Source organism: Eleutherodactylus coqui, chromosome 1, assembly GCF_035609145.1.
Source record: "Eleutherodactylus coqui strain aEleCoq1 chromosome 1, aEleCoq1.hap1, whole genome shotgun sequence".
Lineage (NCBI taxonomy): Eukaryota > Metazoa > Chordata > Amphibia > Anura > Eleutherodactylidae > Eleutherodactylus > Eleutherodactylus coqui.
The window spans coordinates 158,937,047-158,956,552 of record NC_089837.1 but is presented as its reverse complement, the minus strand read 5'-3'; the positions used below and the strand labels follow the sequence as shown (position 1 = coordinate 158,956,552).

The 19,506-nt window shown below is 44.4% G+C and overlaps 1 protein-coding gene across 1 annotated transcript; it reads right to left on the bottom strand.

The window, feature by feature from the left end:
• Positions 1 to 906: 906 nt before the first annotated feature.
• On the bottom strand, positions 907 to 14,370 carry DYNLT2B (dynein light chain Tctex-type 2B). Its single transcript, XM_066602338.1, has 5 exons — positions 14,230 to 14,370; positions 11,471 to 11,604; positions 6,893 to 6,962; positions 3,059 to 3,122; positions 907 to 1,079 (listed from the first exon to the last, which is right to left on the bottom strand). The coding sequence occupies exons 1-5, from the start codon at positions 14,280 to 14,282 to the stop codon at positions 1,032 to 1,034; spliced, it is 369 nt and encodes a 122-aa protein (XP_066458435.1). The 5' UTR covers positions 14,283 to 14,370; the 3' UTR covers positions 907 to 1,031.
• Between the last annotated feature and the right edge of the window lie 5,136 nt (positions 14,371 to 19,506).

Here is a 19,506-nt window from a genome sequence, read left to right as displayed (position 1 = left end):
GGGTTACTGCACCCCCCACAGTGAGGAGGAGACTGAATGGAGTGCTAGTTGTTCAAGGGCACCAGTGCTCCTTTCACTTTCAATGAGATCGTTGAGATACCCAAGCGTGGGATTTCTGTCAGCCCCATTGAAATTAATGGAGCACTGACAGCACATGTACAGCCAGCAAACCTGTGGACAGGGAATAACTTGTAATTCTGGTATAACCCCTTCAAAGTTAGGATCACACAGCCACTCTGGGTATGACAAAAAAAAGCAGTCAGATTGCGCTATGGTCATCAGTTTGGGATTTTTGCAATTGTTGGGTTACTGCATCTTGTAAATCACAATGTGACCATATTCACTTACATTAGGGTGCAATCTTGAAGAGCTATAGTGCAAACTTTGGCCATGTGATGTGTGTTAGGGCTAAAATTTTAGTGCAGCCCTAACCTAAAGAGGATGTCAAGTTTGTCCACTCATTGGGGCTTATTTAACGTAATGTATATTTGGAAAGTACCTGATAATCTTTATTTTCTCACTGGTTGTTTGGTCATTTATAATCATTTTATCTTTGTAAGTTAATGCCCTGTCATTCTTGTGAGCTGGTGGTGGACTTGTGCTTATGCACAGCAATCGATCGGAGAGCACAGAGCTGTAGTATAAAGGACAAGGGTCGATTAGAACAGCAGTCTAAGCCACTGATGAGACAGGAAGTATACCTCAGGCCTCCTCTGCAGCTCAGACTACCTTACAGCTAAACTGCACTCCCTGTGCATAAAATAAATAATAATACTACATCGTCCAAGTAGCAGGTATTTTGGAGACCCAAATTGCATTTCTTCTTTATAGGATTATAAGGTGAAATTTCAAATGTTTACTTAATGACACTGAATGGCATCCTAAAATTAATAACATATACATAAATATATTTATAAAATATTTATTATGGACTTTCACAAATATATAAAAATATTTACATCAGAATCTCTCGCTACATTTGTTGACATCTTGGAATATATGTAAATATTATAAGGGAAGTTTCTGTCTTCTTAGTAGTAGAAACATCCAAATGCAGCAGCAACGCAGAACAAGTATTCCTAGAAATGACAAAATAAAGTTAGACAATCTGATAGAAACAGCTCATTTATACACTATTCCAAACATCATGAAACACTTGTGGGAGGCAAAAACATTATAATGTACTGTATATACTGTAACTTTAAATGTTGCTGCTACGGTAGCAGTGACTTCAGTATCAAAGCACTTGAGGAGGCGAGCAGAGAGGGCTCACAGTTATAACCCAAAGATTATGGGAATAAAAAACTCTTCTTTGAATCACATGGTTTATTTACACAGGTATGGCTTCCTGGAGAACTCAGTTGACTTTGCTGTTGGATACAGGTTCTACTGTAGGGATGGACTGCATCTCAATGGGGAGGATGCAGCTGGGTTGGGAGAGACGTTGGCTAGAAGGTTAGAGGAGTGTTTAAACTAGGAACTGGGCGGGGGGGGGGGGGGGGGGATGAGGCAACCAGAGAGATAGGGGGGAAGTTAGTATAGACAGTGACCTGGGGCTTAGGGCCCATTTAGACACAACGATTATCACTCAAAAGCCATCTTTTGAGCGATGGTCGTTATCTGTAGTTACACGGCAAGATGATCGCTCAAAATTCACTCAAAAGGCAGTTTGAGTGACAGTTTTGAGCGTTCACTTTGCATAAGTGTATAAATGAAGGCTCACGTTGTATGCAGAAGACAAGAGGTACCACTATCTTCTGCATACGGCTGTTGTCTTCTCGGAGCGCTCAGCTGTTATACAGCTGAGCACTTCGAGCGGGGTATGCAGAACACAGCTGGAGCGCTGTCTTCTGCATACTCCTGCTGTGTTCATGAAGCACTCAAGCTGGTATATAGCTGAGTGCTCCGAGCAGGGTTTACAGAAGACAGCTGGAGTGCTGTCTTCTGCATACTTCTTTTTCTCCGAGCGGGATACCAGCTGAAACAATAGTATCAGCAGTATCCTGATAAGACTCATCGTTGTCTTTCAGCTTGCGATGAGCGAATAGTTAACGAAAACTGCACGATGGCCGCGCCTTTAGACCCAACGATTCTTGCTCAAAAGACGGTTTTGAGCGAGAATTGTTGGGTCTAAATAGGCCTTAAATAATGGAAATGGGGGCAGAGAGGTGGGAGGGGCTAGTGCAGTTAGAATTGGCAGAATAGTTAATAGGGATACACTTAAAATAAAAAAAATAACCAAAACCTTCTAAACTGTATGGTGACTAATGCCAGAAGTCTGACTAATAAAGTAGACAAACTGGAAGTAATACTGGCTGAGGAAAACTACAACACAGTGGGAATAACGGAGACCTGGTTAGATTAAATCGGTAACAGGGTGGTGAACCTACAGGGTCACAGTCCGTTCAGAACAGATCGTAAAAAACGGAAATTGGGGGGGGGGGGGGAGGTGTTTGTCTTTATGTAAAATCCTGTTTAAAGCCCACACTGCGGGAAGATTTATGGGACAGAGATGAACATGTGGAGTCTCTATGGGTGGAAATACGTGGGGGGAAAGCAAAAAAAAAGGAGAGGTTCACTATAGGCCACCAAATATAACAGAAGGTACTGAAAATCTATTATTGAAGCAAATAGATATAACAGCAAATCACAATGAGGGGGATTTAAACAATCCGGATATACACTGGGATGACAAAACCTGCGGATCTCATAAAGGTAACAACTTTCTATCGATTACTAAATCCGGATCCAACTAGAGGGATGGCCATTTTGGACTTAATATTGACCAACAGACCTGACAGAAATACAGAAGTAAAAACTAAGGCCCAATATCCACGGATGGACTTGAATTGTAGGTTCCCCCGCGCGGACGATCCGCAGTTCAAGCCGCCCATAGAGAAACATAGGCATCCGCAGCTGAATTAAAGCATGCGGATTTGTTTTGCACTCTTTCGGGATCTTGACAATAAGCAACTTAAAGGGTGTGAAGAAGCCCAGCAGCAAGTGTTCACTTTCCAAGCAGAGATAATGGAGATTAACTGTAAGAAAGGTATCTCACATTCATGTAGACATCTTCAGCGTAGTTGTCAGTATCAGCATCCCAGAAGCATCTAGCAGCCATTCTGAAAACACAGTACAAAGGATTAGCATGTTCTCAGAAGAGTCAAATATTATGGTAATCTGCACAAGCTTTCACACAACTGCTATGGCCATATGCACAAACACTCGGGAATAAAAGAACAGCTTGAAATGACACAATATTTAACTTTGAAAGCTAATTAAAACTAGACTTATTGAGTGTTTCCTTATCAGTAAGGATCAGACCCAGCTGTAGGCTGCTGTAAAGCTATTCGCAGTCAACATTTAGAAGATATATTAAATGCACAAGGCCTCAGCCCACTTATACTGCCTATGAACACATCAGGACGTTCACCGCTGCTAAAGTCTAAAGGCTGATTTAGACACAACAAGAATCGCTCACAATTCTTTTGAGCGATTCTAGTTCTGTCTAACTGCACTGACATCATGCAGTTTTCGTTAATGAGTCGCTGATCGTTGTCTTTCAGCATGCTGAAAGACAACGATCAGGCTTATCAGGAATTCAAAAAGACCTATCACCGAGGGAATCACTAAAATATAACTTTTATTAAATAAAATTAAAAATATGTATCAAAGGCGTGATGCTTTATTACTATTAAGCTCCCAAAGGGGAAATTGGCATTCTATAGGTAGGTTAGTCCATACATCTACTATGCCCAAATTTGTGATGCACTGAAGTATGATACCACACCTACAGTCGCCTGGCGTGTATATTTATATTTATGGCCAGGACTCAACACTGCAGTTGTATACAGCCCCACATAAATTAATCACTGCTAGCGCTATCAAAGCCCGATGTGAATAGCCGTGATCTTGTATTTATGTTGGAGCTGACAAAAAAGTGTAGCACTATTAACTACAGGGCAGTAACAGAGCACACTACAACGTGATCCCTGTCTGGTATAGTGCTTTTAGAACAGAATAAACCACATATTAGGTATCAGTGCCCAGCATATGTGGCATAGATAGCAGAGTGGTATGACAACTGATATAGTTGGCTATACCCAGATGTAGTATGCAGCTCCAATTGAACACAGTCACTGTTGTACGTTTATAATAGCAAACGTGACTGCTGACACTTTTTGTGTTATATGCTATACAATGGAGTTAGCAGATAGACTTCACCGCTAAATGATCAGAGGTACAGAGTTAGGTTGTGTATAGGTATAACACAACACTAAAACTCAGTATGGTTTCGTCCCATGACCATTACTGATGAATACAGCGGAAAGTCTTAGGTCAGGGTCAGGAAAAAAGATGACCCTATCATATGGACTTTACACTGCTATACGCAGCCAATGAATAAAAAGCTGATAGCTGCTTCCATCAGATAAATGCCGCTATTTGTAACATTTGGAAGTTACTAGCAGCAATAAGCAGTTGAACTAGGGGGAGTTCAATATAATGTACCCCGAGCTCCCACTGTCAGTGACTGCTCTAATCACTACCACCATCAGTGCATAAGTAGCCAGATAAAGGATAATGTGGACATCTGTTGCATGTCCTACAAATCAATGAGGCTACAATAGCCAGAGGCCATATTAAAGCTTTCAGGTGCCACAGCAACCCATCGGGACCCTGTGATCAAATCGCTGGGGGCCAATGGGTGACAAACAGGGGTTGGCGGTTTCTCTGCTTCCCACTGTCTGAAGAAGTGCCAGGCTGTTATCCAATCTCACCATAATATATCCCCATACTTAAGCATAACTAATAAACCCACTGAAGTGAAGAAAAAAAAATCTGTATTTTCTGGCTCCTATGATTTGTTATGGTTTATGCTCTGCATCTGAGGGGCGTGTCTGTTTACTCAGCTATGCAGATTAGCCATGCAGGCTGTGTGAGTGCAGCTCCTCCCCCGGACACTGTCTGCTCACAGGTCATGTGCTTGTGAGCTCCAGCATTAATGATTGAATTGGTTAAGGCCTCTTTCACATTGAAACAGTTATATTGTCGCAAGAAAGTCACAGGGATATTGCATTGGTGTTCTGTGCAATATTGCTGAGTTTTCGCGCGGTGATACCACATTTTTGTAGCACTCTTGTGATGGGATTTTCGGGAAGGGGGGGGGGGGTTTGAAACATAAGCCCTACTCCAAAGATCAGCCCTACATGCATTAAAAATAAATAAATAACCTAACAGCCACTGTCCGCTCTGCCGCACATCTTCTCTGCAAGGTCCACTTGTCTTCAGGTAAGGCTTCCTGGTCAGGGGTTTGAAGAACCGCGCCTCCAGGAAGTGCTGCCTGATTGGTTCTCAAGCGCCACGGTTCAGCCAATCAAAACCCTGACCAGGAAGTCTTGCCTGAAGACAAGTGCTGGGGACCTGCAGAAAAGACGTGTGGTGCAGTGGACAGTGGCTGTTAAGTGATTTTATTTTTTTTACGCAGCTAGGGCTTATTTTAGGGACAAACAGTAGGATATCCTACTGTAAAAGTTGCATCACATGAAAACTGCTTTTTCATACAATGCAAAACAAAGGAAGGCTCCATAGGGAAACTTTTTTTCTTGCAATGTAGCAGCCTACAAAACATCGCTAACGTGAAGTAACCCATTGGAAAGCATGGGCTTCACATACATGCGATTTGTAGCACTGCAGCATCGTGAGAAAAATCTAGCGATTTTGCCGGCCGTGTGAAACCGGCCTAAAGCACAGCCTTCTTGCATGCATGTTTACCCAACTCTATCAACCTCCCTTCCCCACTGCCAGACTGGTGGTGACGATCAATCAATCGATAGGTAAAAAGGAGCCAGCATATTACCAACTTTATAATATAGCAGACTTAGATACAGTGGCTCATCCCCTTCAGGGATCACAGATGACATCTCTGATTAGCATCCCCTTTTTGTCTACATCTGGAGGTGCGTTTACACGAAACGATTATCACTTTAAAAAAAATAAATAAAAGTTTGCCGGATCGTCTGAATTTAAATGATAATCGTTCAGTATAAATAAAGCCAACGATGAATGATATTTGTCTGCTTATTATTCATTTCACGCAAGTATGAAAATCATTGGCTTGTTCAGTATTCGTTCAGTTTAAATACCGTTGTTCAGTCGCTCTCATTCACTGGTACAGTGAATGCGAACGACTGAACGATCTGCTAGAGAACTATGTATCTGCCTGTTCACTCATGCAAACGATAAACTGCTAAATGCACAGAGTCCTTGACCGCTATATAAACTTCTTCCAGCTGCTACTCATCTCAAAACACTCTCCCCATCCTGCCACTACACACTCCTCCCACAGAGCACCACAACAAGCTTGGGACAGCAATATCTAGACACAGAAGATTTTTCTTTAATATTTCCAATAAAAAAGTCAACAATTTTTATGCTTCAACAGAGAAATTTTCAACAAAATGGTCTCAGATTTTGGTGCAGATCTGCAGCAGATTTCACCCTTTCAAAAGATTCCAAATTGAAGAGGTGAAATCTGCTGATGATCAGCACCAAAACATGCAATAAAATTTGCAGCAAATCAGCAACGTTTGAACACATCCTTCAGAAACGCTGTTTTTTGCTTACTAGGTAGCAGAACAGTAATCATCTGATCAGCAGTAGAGCTTCATGGGACTTTCTTGATGAGAACACCCCCTTTTAGGATCTTACCCATATATTTGCTTTAGTCGATCAATAAAAAGGTGTGTGTATAGTATTTTGTGGTAGAATGAAGCATTGTTGTTAGTGTGCACCCTTGATGGAGTAGATTTACAGTTTGCCTAATTAGTTATTTCTTGTACTGCTCCTTTTCTGTGCTGTTTTATTGGGGGACAAAAGGATTTACTGGACTTACTTAACCCCTTCTCCTCTCTGCTCACCAATCACAACTTGCACCACTATTTTGTATCTGTCGAAACCCATTTCTGTAAAAACAAAAGCACACAATAATAGTTAGTAGGACAACATGTATATGAACATTGTATGATGACACTTTCTCAGCTACACAAGTGAGATGTACAAAAAGTGACAGCGCCCACGAAAACCAACACAGAATGTAGGAACAGACTCATCTGGTGTAGTGGGGTCGCCATGTGGAGACAAACCAAACAGTGGGTGATTAGACTGAGAAGGGGATCACTTACTTTACCAGGGAGGTACGTAGACCCGGGCATACTTCCATCAACTCCTTGTAATCCAGAAATGCAGATAACCAAGTGGGTGGTCCAGGAAGCAGGAATGTACAATTTAGATGGAAGAACTAAAATATATATAATACATAATATACACACATGCGCACTCCAAGGGAATTGTCATATTATAACCCCCAAACACGTTTCAGGAGACCCTTTGTTTTTAAATTATTTTATTATTTCTTTATTTTATAAAACCCTTTGTTTTTATTAGTTAACATTTTTAGTAAACTTGAGAATTCTTCTATCCAAATTGTGCGTTTCTGCTTCCTGGATCACCGACTTGGTTATCCGCATTTATAGAATACAGGGAGTCGACGGAAGTCTGCCCGGGCCTATGCACCTCCCTGGTAAAGTAAGTGACCCACTTCTCAGTCTACTTACCCACTGTTTGGCTTGTTTATGGAAGATCGTCCTTGAGCGCTGTCTGCTCTTTTTGTTTTCTGTTCTTCATACTTTCTCAGCGGAGCTGGTTTCTGAGAAGATGTACCCAGTGGATAACAATGAAGGATCTCCATGCTCTTGAAGCAACAGTCACATTAGTAGGAGTGTTGGTATCTATTCATATATAGGCTTATTATAAATGATCTTCTAGATTTAAAACCCTCATAACTCACATTTAATGACCCTCATGCATAAATTTGATATCAATGGAAACAAACTCAAAAGTTGTAATTTAGCAAAAGTGTCTAACAGTAAGACTGTCCTTGTTGAGAATAGCAACCAATTACAACGCAGCTTTCAGATGTCTGAACGTTGACCTAAACATGTATCTATTGTCCAGGTTAATTTTTGTAAGCATGTGTGTAATCCTTCCAGGCCTTCCTCTAAGGCTGGGTTCACACGGGGCGTATTCCCGTTGGAAATCTCGCGGTTTGGCCGCAGCAAAAACCGCGATATCTCCGCCGGGAGAACCGCCGCGGTTTAAGCCGCCGCAGCTTTGAAGCGGCCCGGCCGCTTGCTTTTCCGTGACATAAATAAACAAAAAACGAAAGTAAACAGACGTGCTCAATCTTTGGAAACCGCGGCTACGACGGCCGCAGCTGCGGTTTCAACCGGATTTACCACTGCGGATTAGCCGTCCCGTGTGGACGAGGTTTCTGAGAAACCTCATCCACATGGCTGGCTAATCCCGAGATTAGCGGCCGCGGGCGGATCTGTTGCTGCAAAACCGCGGCAAATCCGCCCTGTGTGAACCCAGCCTTAGACTAAGCAGACATATGTAAATTATAAGAAGGTTATATTGATGGGTGACTTTATTTTATTATCCTTTGTTATAATTATCATCAACTTGTTGTTTCTTCTCAACCAAAAAAGAAAAGTTGTCAGACCAACAATGTTACATGTCACTCATAATGAATGCCAATGATCCCAAACATATTAATGGGTTGTCTCATGAAGACAGCTCCTGTCCACACAACCTGTTTATGCATATGGATGTCAAAGAGGAGACCCACCTCTGTGAGCCAGCACAGACAGCTAGCTGCTCTGTAACAGCACCTCCTACTCTGGTGGAGCCAGCCGGAACTCAGGGCTGAAACTTGTGTTACATAGTAAATTTTTCATTAATCCTGTATCAGCAATGGGAAAACCGCCAAGTGACTTCACTTATTGAATTTTTTTTAAAGCAGAATTCGACCATAAAGTAATAGAAAATAGTGAATTAGTAAATTTGTCGACATTTTTCAAAAATGCACACCACAGCCAAAAGTATAAAATGCTAATATTTCTGTGTAAAGGCCCATTTACACGGAGCGTTGATCGCTAAAAAAAAAACCAAACAAACAGGCGATAATTGTTGCATCTAAATGTGCGCCCATTGTGCACGTTTTGTTAAAGGGGTTGTCCCGCGCCGAAACGGGGTTTTTTTTTTTTAACCCCCCCCCCCCCCCGTTCGGCGCGAGACAACCCCGATGCAGGGGTTAAAAAAACAAACCGCTCAGCGCTTACCTGAATCCCGGCGGTCCGGCGTCTTCATACTTACCTGCTGAAGATGGCCGCCGGGGTCTGCTCCCTCCGTGGACCGCAGCTCTTCTGTGCGGTCCATTGCCGATTCCAGCCTCCTGATTGGCTGGAATCGGCACGTGACGGGGCGGAGCTACACGGAGCCGGCATTCTGCACGAGCGGCTCCATTGAAGAGAGCAGAAGACCCAGACTGCGCAAGCGCGGCTAATTTGGCCATCGGAGGGCGAAAATTAGTCGGCTCCATGGGAACGAGGACGCTAGCAACGGAGCAGGTAAGTAAAAAACTTTTGATAACTTCTGTATGGCTCATAATTAATGCACAATGTACATTACAAAGTGCATTAATATGGCCATACAGAAGTGTATAGACCCACTTGCTGCCGCGGGACAACCCCTTTAAGTGCTAGCTGATCGTTAAATTCAAGCCAAACTAAGCCATATCAGCAGTTCTCCACGGGGAGTGCTGATAGCATTGTTTCCCACTGGAGAACAAACAATCTAAATGCAGATAATAGTCCTCTGGCTACTAACTGCTTTCAGCTAAGGCTTCATTTGCATACTTAATTGCTCTTAAGCAGCTGAGTAGCTACTTAATAGTTTATGCAAAATGATCGCTCAAAGCTGTCACTCAAACTGTCATTTGAGAGATCGTCGGCCCGTGTAAATGGGCCTTAAGTCCTGTCCATAATCAAATTTTCTGTCTCCATTAAAAGTATATACCAGGTAAAGCCTCCAATAGATATGCTAAATGGAGTCTGGAGGGGGGGGATGTATCACCTTGTGTAGAGCATCACAGGAGAGAGCACTACTAGGGAGTCCTATCTAAGGCATGCAATGCTCCAGAGAAAAAGCCATGCAAAGTAGTGATGGAATAATCCTCCAAATAGAAGAATGGTAGCTACCTTATTAGTCAACATTTGACCTTTTAACAGGCCTTGCCATATTATAAGGGATGTAAACGAAACCAGAATATCCAGGTACATACATCTGTTTTGGGGTTTTTGACCCAAAGTGTATAGTAGGATTCTGGTTGCGTGAGAGGCAAGTCTAGGGAGGGGCAATGTATTTCCTTGAGGACAACACCACAAAAAGGTGGGATGTTGACTCATAGGGTAGCTACCATTCCAATAGGTAGCACAGTGGAGGATTATTCCATCACTCACCTGCATGGCTTTCTCCCAGGGAGCATCGCATGTCTCCCTACACCCTTTAGACTCGTGTTGATGGCTTCTCACCTAGCCAAGCGGAATCCTACTGTACACTGTTGAGAGCCAATAACCCAGAAACTGCTGCATGTGCATGGATATTCTTGTTTGGCTTTTATTCCTGGTCACACCGCAAGGCTTGTTAAAAAAAAATCAGCAGATGACCCAGCCCGCTGTCACAGTACGCACAATGCTGGAGGTAGGTAACATTATCCATATTACAGCAGTCCGGGTGGGTATTGTAGGCACAGCTCCCACTGAATTCAATGCAGCTGTCCCTGCAGCACCAACTCGGGCCGCTGCGATGTTGACAACGCTATCAGCTTCCAGCACTATCCGCACTGACGGCAGGCCAGGTGAGCAGCTAATCAACTGAGACCCCAACTTGTGAACCCTTGCTAATCAATTACTGATGGCCTATCCTGAGGATATATCATTAATAATAAAAGCTGTCCCAGATAACCCCTTTAATACAGAAGTACTGCAGTATACTGTATGAGTGATCAGACAATAGAAAGTACAAATCCTGTACATGGGCTAAAAAGAAGGAAAAAAAAGAAAGTAAAAATAAGTTTAATGAAATTTTTTTTAAAATATTAAAGGTTAAAAAGAAAAAAACAAAAAAAATTTTCATATAAAAAAAAATCAAAACATTTAAAAAAATTAACAGAATTTGTATTACTGCATCCTAAAAACAAAATACTGTATTATTGATTAGGCATGGTGGACATAAGGAAAAAAAATGCTCTGCCAGAAATGCATTTTTTGTCACTCTGGCACTGTGCTGAAAACGTCGTATGTATCCCTTAATGGCACCACTGGAAACTGCAGTTCTCCCTGCAAAAAGAGTGTCCGCACACAGCTCCATTGACGGAAAAATAAAAAGGTACAATTGTCTGAATGAGGAGACAAAAAGTAGTAAAACATAATAAAAACTATACTAAGTGAAACATGCCTGGTCATTAAGCGGTTGCCAAACTTTAGCCACTGCTCAGACTTCTCACTACTCTATGGCCAATGTTGCGCTTTTGAAGAACATCGTTAATGTTTTATTGTGCTGATTCTGTTACCTTTGAGTTTATCTTTTATCATCTCTGACAACCCGTGAGTCAGCTGCGGAACCTCCTCAGGGACATATTGTTTGCTTTTTAGTTCCTCTTTCAGGACAGATCGGATACAGTCCTTTACGGCTGCCGTTCTAAACCTGGTCAGAAAATACATGGAATAAAACACTGGGAAAATATCCTGAGACTTTACTTCTGTAAAACACAACATACAGAAAGATATTTAAGCAGAAAAGAGCTCCGATCTGGTCACTGCGCACACAAACTGTTACTGCGGTGTAATCCCACCAACTGATCTCCAGGATTCCATAGATATATAACCCATTTAATAATAGTGGGGGTCCTAGCTACTAGATATCTACAGAGCAGAGACAGTCTAGTGCTTATGGCATTGCCCTGCCTCTTTATTCTACAAAGAGGCAGACGTTCCATGACCTAAATACTAAATCTTTACATTGGACGCATAATACTGTTAATTAAAGGGGTTTTCCAACCATTTAAAAAAAAATAGCTCCGGGATAGGGAAAAGCATAAAAATAGAATAGCCATTAATCACCAAACCAGTTCCTGCTGCTTCTCTCTTTGCCGAAATAGTAAATGATGATCTCACTATGTTCATTGCTCACACGACTGCTGCAGCCAATCACCGGCCTCAACGGACTGCAGCAGAATGGGGAACAGGTCAGCGGCGCTGGATTGGAGTCACAGCAGAAGGGTGTATAATGGCTATTTGTATGCCATTCCTGACTCTGGGGTGACTTTTTTTTTTAAGTCGGAAAACCGCTTTAGGGTGTGTTTACGCAGGGTGAAAATATTGTGGAATATCCCCGCAGGTATTAATTTTAGTGGGGCTTCTCAGACCTGCGCTTTAACGCGACGTATGTGATGCCGCGATTTTCGAGCGCTGTCTGTTCTATTTTTCAGCGGTTTTGCATTTTTTAATGCCACCCATCACAATGATGGGTTGCTTTAAATAGCGCTGTCAAATGCTGTGACATGCGTTCAATCCAACATCACGGTAAAATGCCACAGTTCTGGGCAGCGCTTAACTGAACGCATGTGTCAGAGTGGCCTTCGACTAAATCAGAATGGATACTTTGGGTGCATTCATACATTGCTGATTCGCTGCAGATGATTTCACCCCTTCAATTTGAATTCAATTGAACGGTGAAATCTGCTGCAGATCCGCACCAAAATCAGCATCATGTGAACGCACCCTTAAAGGGGTTGTACCAGAATTACGAGGTACCGCCTAGCCACAGGATAGGGGATGACTTGCAGATCTGTGAGGGTCTCACCGCTGAAACTCCCATCGATCCTGAGAACAGGGGTCCCATATCCCCTGTTCTTGTCACTGTTCAAATGCTTTTCCCACCCGAAGTGACTTCTCATTGAATGGAGCGCTGGTCTAACATGCGGCCGCCACTCCATTCATTTCAATGGGGCTGATGGAAGCACCCGAGCTCTTGCTGCTCAGCTATCTCTGGCAGTCCCAATGAAAATAAAAGCGGCAGCACGCATACGTGACCATCAACTGAATCACTCTCGCCCTCACTGGGGGGAGAAGGGGTGCAGTAAGTCACAGTGAGGAGAAGAGGAGACGTGGGACCCTGTTTTTGGGATCAGTGGAGGTCTGAGGAGTGAAACCACCACCGATCAGCTAGATCCCCCCTATCCTGTGGATAGGCCAAAACATGTTATTCTGGTACAACCACAATCCAACCTACAGGTGTGGGACCTTCATATAACAGTTCATTCCCGATCATCGGCCCGTGTGTGCGATCAGTCTAAGGCTCAATGCCCACGGGCGGACTTTAATTATAAATCTGTGCGCGGCTCTCGCGCGGGAGATTTTCCGCTCTAGAAGCCCATAGGGATGCATTGGCATCCGCAGGGCAACTTAATGCATGCGGATGTGATTTTTTTTTTTTTCCGCCGTGCGGATCACACGTGCGGGAAGTAATCGCAGCATGCTCCATTTTCCTGTGGATCCCGCAGGGACGGATTATATTGAGGTCAATGGACGCCGTCCCCGCCGTGGGACACACGCAGCTGTCACTGTGGCTGTGTAGTGGATTCGCAGAGGATTAAAAAATAAAAAAGTGAGCACGGCACCGGCGTGCCGACCGCATTCGCCGGGCAGAAGAAAGAAGATCTGGCCGCAACGGAGAGGCCCGCTGTGTCCACACACGTGAGTATAATGTCATTTTCGGACTCCTGGCTGTAAGCACGGCTGGAGACCGCTGTGGGACTCCATTGTGCGTGCCCGTGGACATGAGGCCTTAGGCCGGCTGCAAATGGGAACCCCGCAGCAGAATCCGACCTTATGCCCAGTCAGTGACCCCACGTATCTGCCCGGATCTGTATTGCAGCTGGCACACATGCACAGTACAGATTGTGCCACGTTGTTGCTAGGCGATGACGCTGATCCTGCGACATTTCTGCAATGATGCTTGTGCAAGGATCACGTGGTGGACGGCTTCCATTGACTTCAATGGAAGCCGTCCGCACGGAAGTCGCATAGAATCGTAACATGCAGCGATTTCTTCTCCGTAAGCGGAAAATCGAAATCGATTTCCGCTTGTGTAGAGAAAATCGTGTTTTGCCATAGCATGCTGCGGGCGGTATTTGCTGCAGAACCCAGCGGTGGATTCCGCAATACCAATCGGCCGTGTGCAGGCGGCCTGTAAAGGAGAATGGTCGGGAGTGAGCAGCGCCTCCCGCAGGAGCGACACTGGTAACACACACGGACATATGGCCCTTACTTATGATGGAAGTCAGGTCGGATGCTGTAGGCATTGTCGCCGCTCTCCCCCATGACGACGCCGGGTGCTGAGCTACAATCACACTCTCGTCAGCGTACCCATCACCATGGTAACCATTGCCATGCAAGTCGTCGCTTCCGGTTCCAGGGAAAGGCCCACTTCCGGCGCTGTGTGGGAGGAGCCGCGCTCGTGCTGCGGTGACGGTTTGTAGTAGAGCTGGTCGCAGTGGCGGCGCTGTTGTTTCCACGGCATGTGTCACGGTTCTCCTGTCGCTCTGAGCCCCAGGGCGTCTCCTCGGTGCACCGACCTCCCCTCAGGGTGCTCTGGCGTCCATTGTGTGTGACGCACAGCATCCTATGTCCCCCGTTCCCATGGGTGCCCTCTCCCCTGCCCATGAGCCCGCCCCATGTAATCTCCTGATTCAGGGCGCAGGTACACGGGTGTATGCGGTGTGGGTCCTTGATATAGTTCCCAGTGTGTATGCACGATCCTGGTGTACAGGGGACATACCTGCAGTATTACATCCAGGCTCGCTGCGTTTTTCAAGTGTGAAAAAAAATCAAGTTTTATGAGAACCCACAGAAAACGGTGTGCAAAAACCGTGCCTTCAGATGCTAGTGCATAGTCACAGCATTTACTGCATCCCCATAGGCTATAAAGGGATATTTTTGGATGTAAATACAGACCATAATAAGACGGGCTTCGTTACCGCTTTTGTGTACAAAGTTGAATAACCCGCACGTCTGACTATATAAATAATAACCCGTGTTCAGTCAGTACCACCTACGCCCGTGTGAGCGCGCCCTTCCTGTTATTTGGGAGTTGATCAGTTTGGACATCTAGTACATTTTTTATAGTAATGTAATAAAAATGGCTTTTTTTGCACAACTGGGCCCAAGTTCATGTCCGTGTTGGAGCCATTCAGAACCTCTGGCGCGGCTCTGGATGAAATGACGCAGCGCGCTGTGCTATACGGTCTGCGAAAATGCAGGAGGCCTGATGGATCCGTTTTTAGTCAGTGGGGTCCAAGATATGTCTCATGTCTGGCCTGTGCCGGATCCTGCGCTTCTAGAACCAAAGAGAAATGAGCCCGGAGATGTGAGCGTGGCCTAACGTGACACCGGCCATAAAAGTGTGGAAGGTGATGACTGGGCGCTTGTCTGTCCGATTGTTACTTTTATCTTTTCTGGTATACAGCTGAGCACTCCAAGCGGGGTATACAGAACACAGCTGGAGCGCTGTCTTCTGCATACTCCGGCTGTGTTCACGGAGCGCTCAGCTGGTATACAGCTGAGCGCTCAAAGCAGACTATACAGCACACAGCTGGACCGCTTGTCTTCTGCATACTCCGGCTGTGTTCTCAGAGCGGGATACCAGCTGAAACAATAGTATCAGCGGTATCCCGCTAAGAATTCAGCGTGCGGCACTGATAAGACTCACCGACCTCTTTCAGCTTGCTGAAAGACAACGATGAATGACTTGTTAGCAAAAAACTACACGATGGCAGTGCAGTTAGACCCAACGATTCTCGCTCAAAAGATGGCGCTGAGCAATTTTTAAGCGAGTATCGTTGGCTCTAAATGGGCCTTCCGTCTTTCTCCCTGTAATGTGTGTTTACTCAATGTGCTCAGGAAAGCTGGGTTCACACTGGGCGGATTTGCTGCGGAATTCCATCCGGAATTTCACCGCGGCAAATCTGCTTGCAGACGCTGATCCCGGGATTAGCCAGCCATGTGGCCGAGATGTTTCAGAAATCTCGTCCACACGGGACGGCGATTCCGCCATGGCAAAGCCGGCAGAAGCTTCCGCTGCGGCCGCACTCTTCTCTATGGGAGTGCCGGCCGCAGCGGAAAAGCGTGCGATCAGGCCGCTTCAAAATCTGCGGCTAAGTGTCGTGGGTTTTGAAGCATCGGATTCCCGGCAGAAATCTCGCGTATTTTCGCTGCAGCCAAACCGTGAGATCTAAGCCCGGAATCCGCTCAGTGTGAACCCAGTCTAAGGGTTCCTTCAGACAACTGTATGCTTGCCCCAGCACAGTGTTTTTGCGCATGAACGAAGTTGGATGCGGTACATTTGCGTACGTATCTGTACATATTACTGTACTTTTGTGCATGCTGGGCCAGTTCAAATGCGCAACAAACCTTTTTCTGTGGATAAGAAGGCTAATGAGGCCTAAAAGTGTTTTTTCCTGCGTTTTGCACAGTGTTTCACGCTCCCCCTTGCGTGTATGCGCACCTCCCATGCGCAAAGTGCAAGAAATTAGAGCAGGTCCTACTTTCTTCCACACATGCAAAATGCGCTCATGGGAATGAACCGATTGAAATCAATTCTCAGTGTTTTGTGCACACACCCGCGCAAACATGGTCGTGTGAAGAAGCCCCTAGCGTTTTCAAGCTGCGGCAAGTGCGTGTGTTTGAGACCACGGCCACCCTCAGTAGTCAGTGGCTACAGAATGCTGCCACTAATGCTGGCAAGATTGTGCCGCCATTGCCTGCTACTTGTGTGATGTCCAACTTTGAAAATAGGCAAATGGCCTTCGCCAATGGACGACCGCCACTGACCACGACTCTGTATGGTAACTCAAAGGAGCTTCAGCCTATGGCCCCCTGTCCTGGGGTGTGATTTCGTCGGCGGTATATTCCGCCGTCTGAAGCGCTGGCCCCGTGTCCACGAGCGGAGAATCATTGCGATTCTCTGCTTGCGGCTGGCAATTCGCTGCATGCTGCGAATTGTTGCGATTCTCCGCCGTCAGCCTATCTGGAGATCTGTCGTGGAATACCGCAACGCCCGTGGACAGGGGGCCTAAATCAAAGAATATCACATATCCAGAAAGTAAACGGCGGCACTCCTTGGTGTTCAGAATTTATAGAAGCACTTTATTTCATATCAAAAAGTAGCAGGTATAAAAACAGGACATGTGCACAAAAATAGCTGTTTCATGTCACATGACACTTTATCAGGCCTTCGGAAATCCTAGGGAACTGGGGCTGTATTTAAATGCAATGCCCCATTTGTTGCCTAGCAATCAGTAAACAAGCAGTTAAAATCATAAAAAAGTGCAATTGATTTCTATCATTTAAACTCAATCCTCCCAAAGCATTTGTTCTACTGATCCATTTTGCTTCACACTGCAGTAATAACTGATGCCCATCTCCTCCATTGTCTGGACAGCCCACTCGTTCAAGAGCTGCAAACCTCAAAACTTTCCCATTACCTCCATGTTAGGCCACCTGTCCACGGGCGTAGCGCTATCACACCGTAGATTTCCGCTGCAAGAGATTTCTGCTGGGGAGCACTTTGGCACAGCGATTTTACGCGATGAATCTATATATATATAAAGCTGAAAGCCCTCACTGACTCACTCACTCACTCACTCACTCACTCACTGACTCACTCACTGACTCACTCACTGACTCACTCACTGACTCACTCACTGACTCGCCAAAAGTTCTCCAACTTCCCGATGTCGTAGAAACATGAAATTTGGCAGAAGCATAGATTATCTCCAAAATAGGAAAAGTAATTGGGTCCCAACTCGATTATTCAATTCTAGCGCAAACGAATTAGCGTCGAAATTTAACGTACATAATCTAAATCTCTCACTTCTCAATGTCATAGAAACGTGAAATTTGGCAGGAGCATTGATTATGTCATAAATGGGAAAAGCTAATTGGTCCCATCTCGATTATTCAATTCTATGCGCAAAAGAATTAGCGTCCAAATTTTACGTGCGGAATGTATTTTTCTCACTTTCCAGTGTCATAGAAACGTGAAATTTGGCACGAGCATTGATTATGTCATAAATAGGAAAAGCTAATGGGTCCCAACTCGATTGTTCAATTCTATGCGCAAAAGAATTGGCGTCCAAATTTTACGTGCGGAATGTAATTTCACTTTCCGGTGTCATAGAAACAGGGAATTTGGCATGAGCATTGATTATGTCATAAATAGTAAAAGCTAATGGGTCCCAACTCCATTATTCAGTTCTATGCGCAAAAGAATTAGCGTCCAAATTTTCCGTACGGAATCTAATTTTCTCACTTTCCGGTGTCATAGAAACGTGAAATTTGGCACGAGCATTGATTATGTCATAAATAGGAAAAGCTAATGGGTCCCAACTCGATTGTTCAATTCTATGCGCAAAAGAATTGGCGTCCAAATTTTACGTGCGGAATGCAATTTTCTCACTTTCCGGTGTCATAGAAATGTGAAATTTGGCACGAGCATTGATTATGTCATGAATAGGAGAAGTTCATAGGTCCCAACTCGATTATTCAATTCTGTGCGCAAAAGAATTAGCGTCCAAATTTTACGTACGGAATGTAATTTTCTAACTTTCCGGTGTCATAGAAATGTGAAATTTGGCACGAGCATTAATTATGTCATAAATAGGAAAAGCGAATGGGTCCCAATTCGATTATTGAATTCTAGCGCAAAAGAATTGGCGTCTAAATTTTACGTGCGGAATGTAATTTTCTCACTTTCCGGTGTCATAGAAACGGGAAATTTGGCACGAGCATTGATTATGTCATAAGTAGGAAAAGCTAATGGGTCCCAACTCAATTATTCAATTCTATGCGCAAAAGAATTAGCGTCCAAATTTAGCAGGCAGTTACTTGAAAATGCCGGCTCATCTCTAGAGGTTACTCTCTGACATGTTGGATCAACCTTGTTGCTCCCACTCCAATTGCAATAGATCTCATGTTCAGCAATACGTTTGTAGAAGCATCTTATAGTTTTCACTACATAAAATAGATCGCAGGGACAAAAGTTGACATGTACTACAAAAGAGGACTAGCAATATAAAAACGGCTTCACACAGCAGGTCCCTTCACCCATTCTAATGACTCTCAACTGAGCCTTCTGTTCACACTGCATACAGGAACCACATGTAAAGTTTCCACTGGGCGCCATCCGTTCTAACCAGCCTTGTGATATTTCTTTATATCTGCTTTTTACCAAGTTGTTTTTTAATGTAGTCTAAATAAAATGACTGGTTTCCTACCTGCAAACAGATTCTGCTCTATTAAATCCCAATTCCTGTGGATGCTGGATTTTATTTTCTGTGCTAGAGCAGTGTTCCCCAACTCCAGTCCTCAGGGACCGCCAACAGGTCATGTTTTCAGGATTCCCTCAGTGTTGCACAGGTGATGTAATTATTGTCAGTGCCTCAGACATTGCCAAAGGGGTTCTTACTATAGGAGATCCTGAAAACAATACCTGTTGGGGGTCCCTAAGGACTGAAGTTGGGGACCCCTGCGCTAGAGGACTAAATTT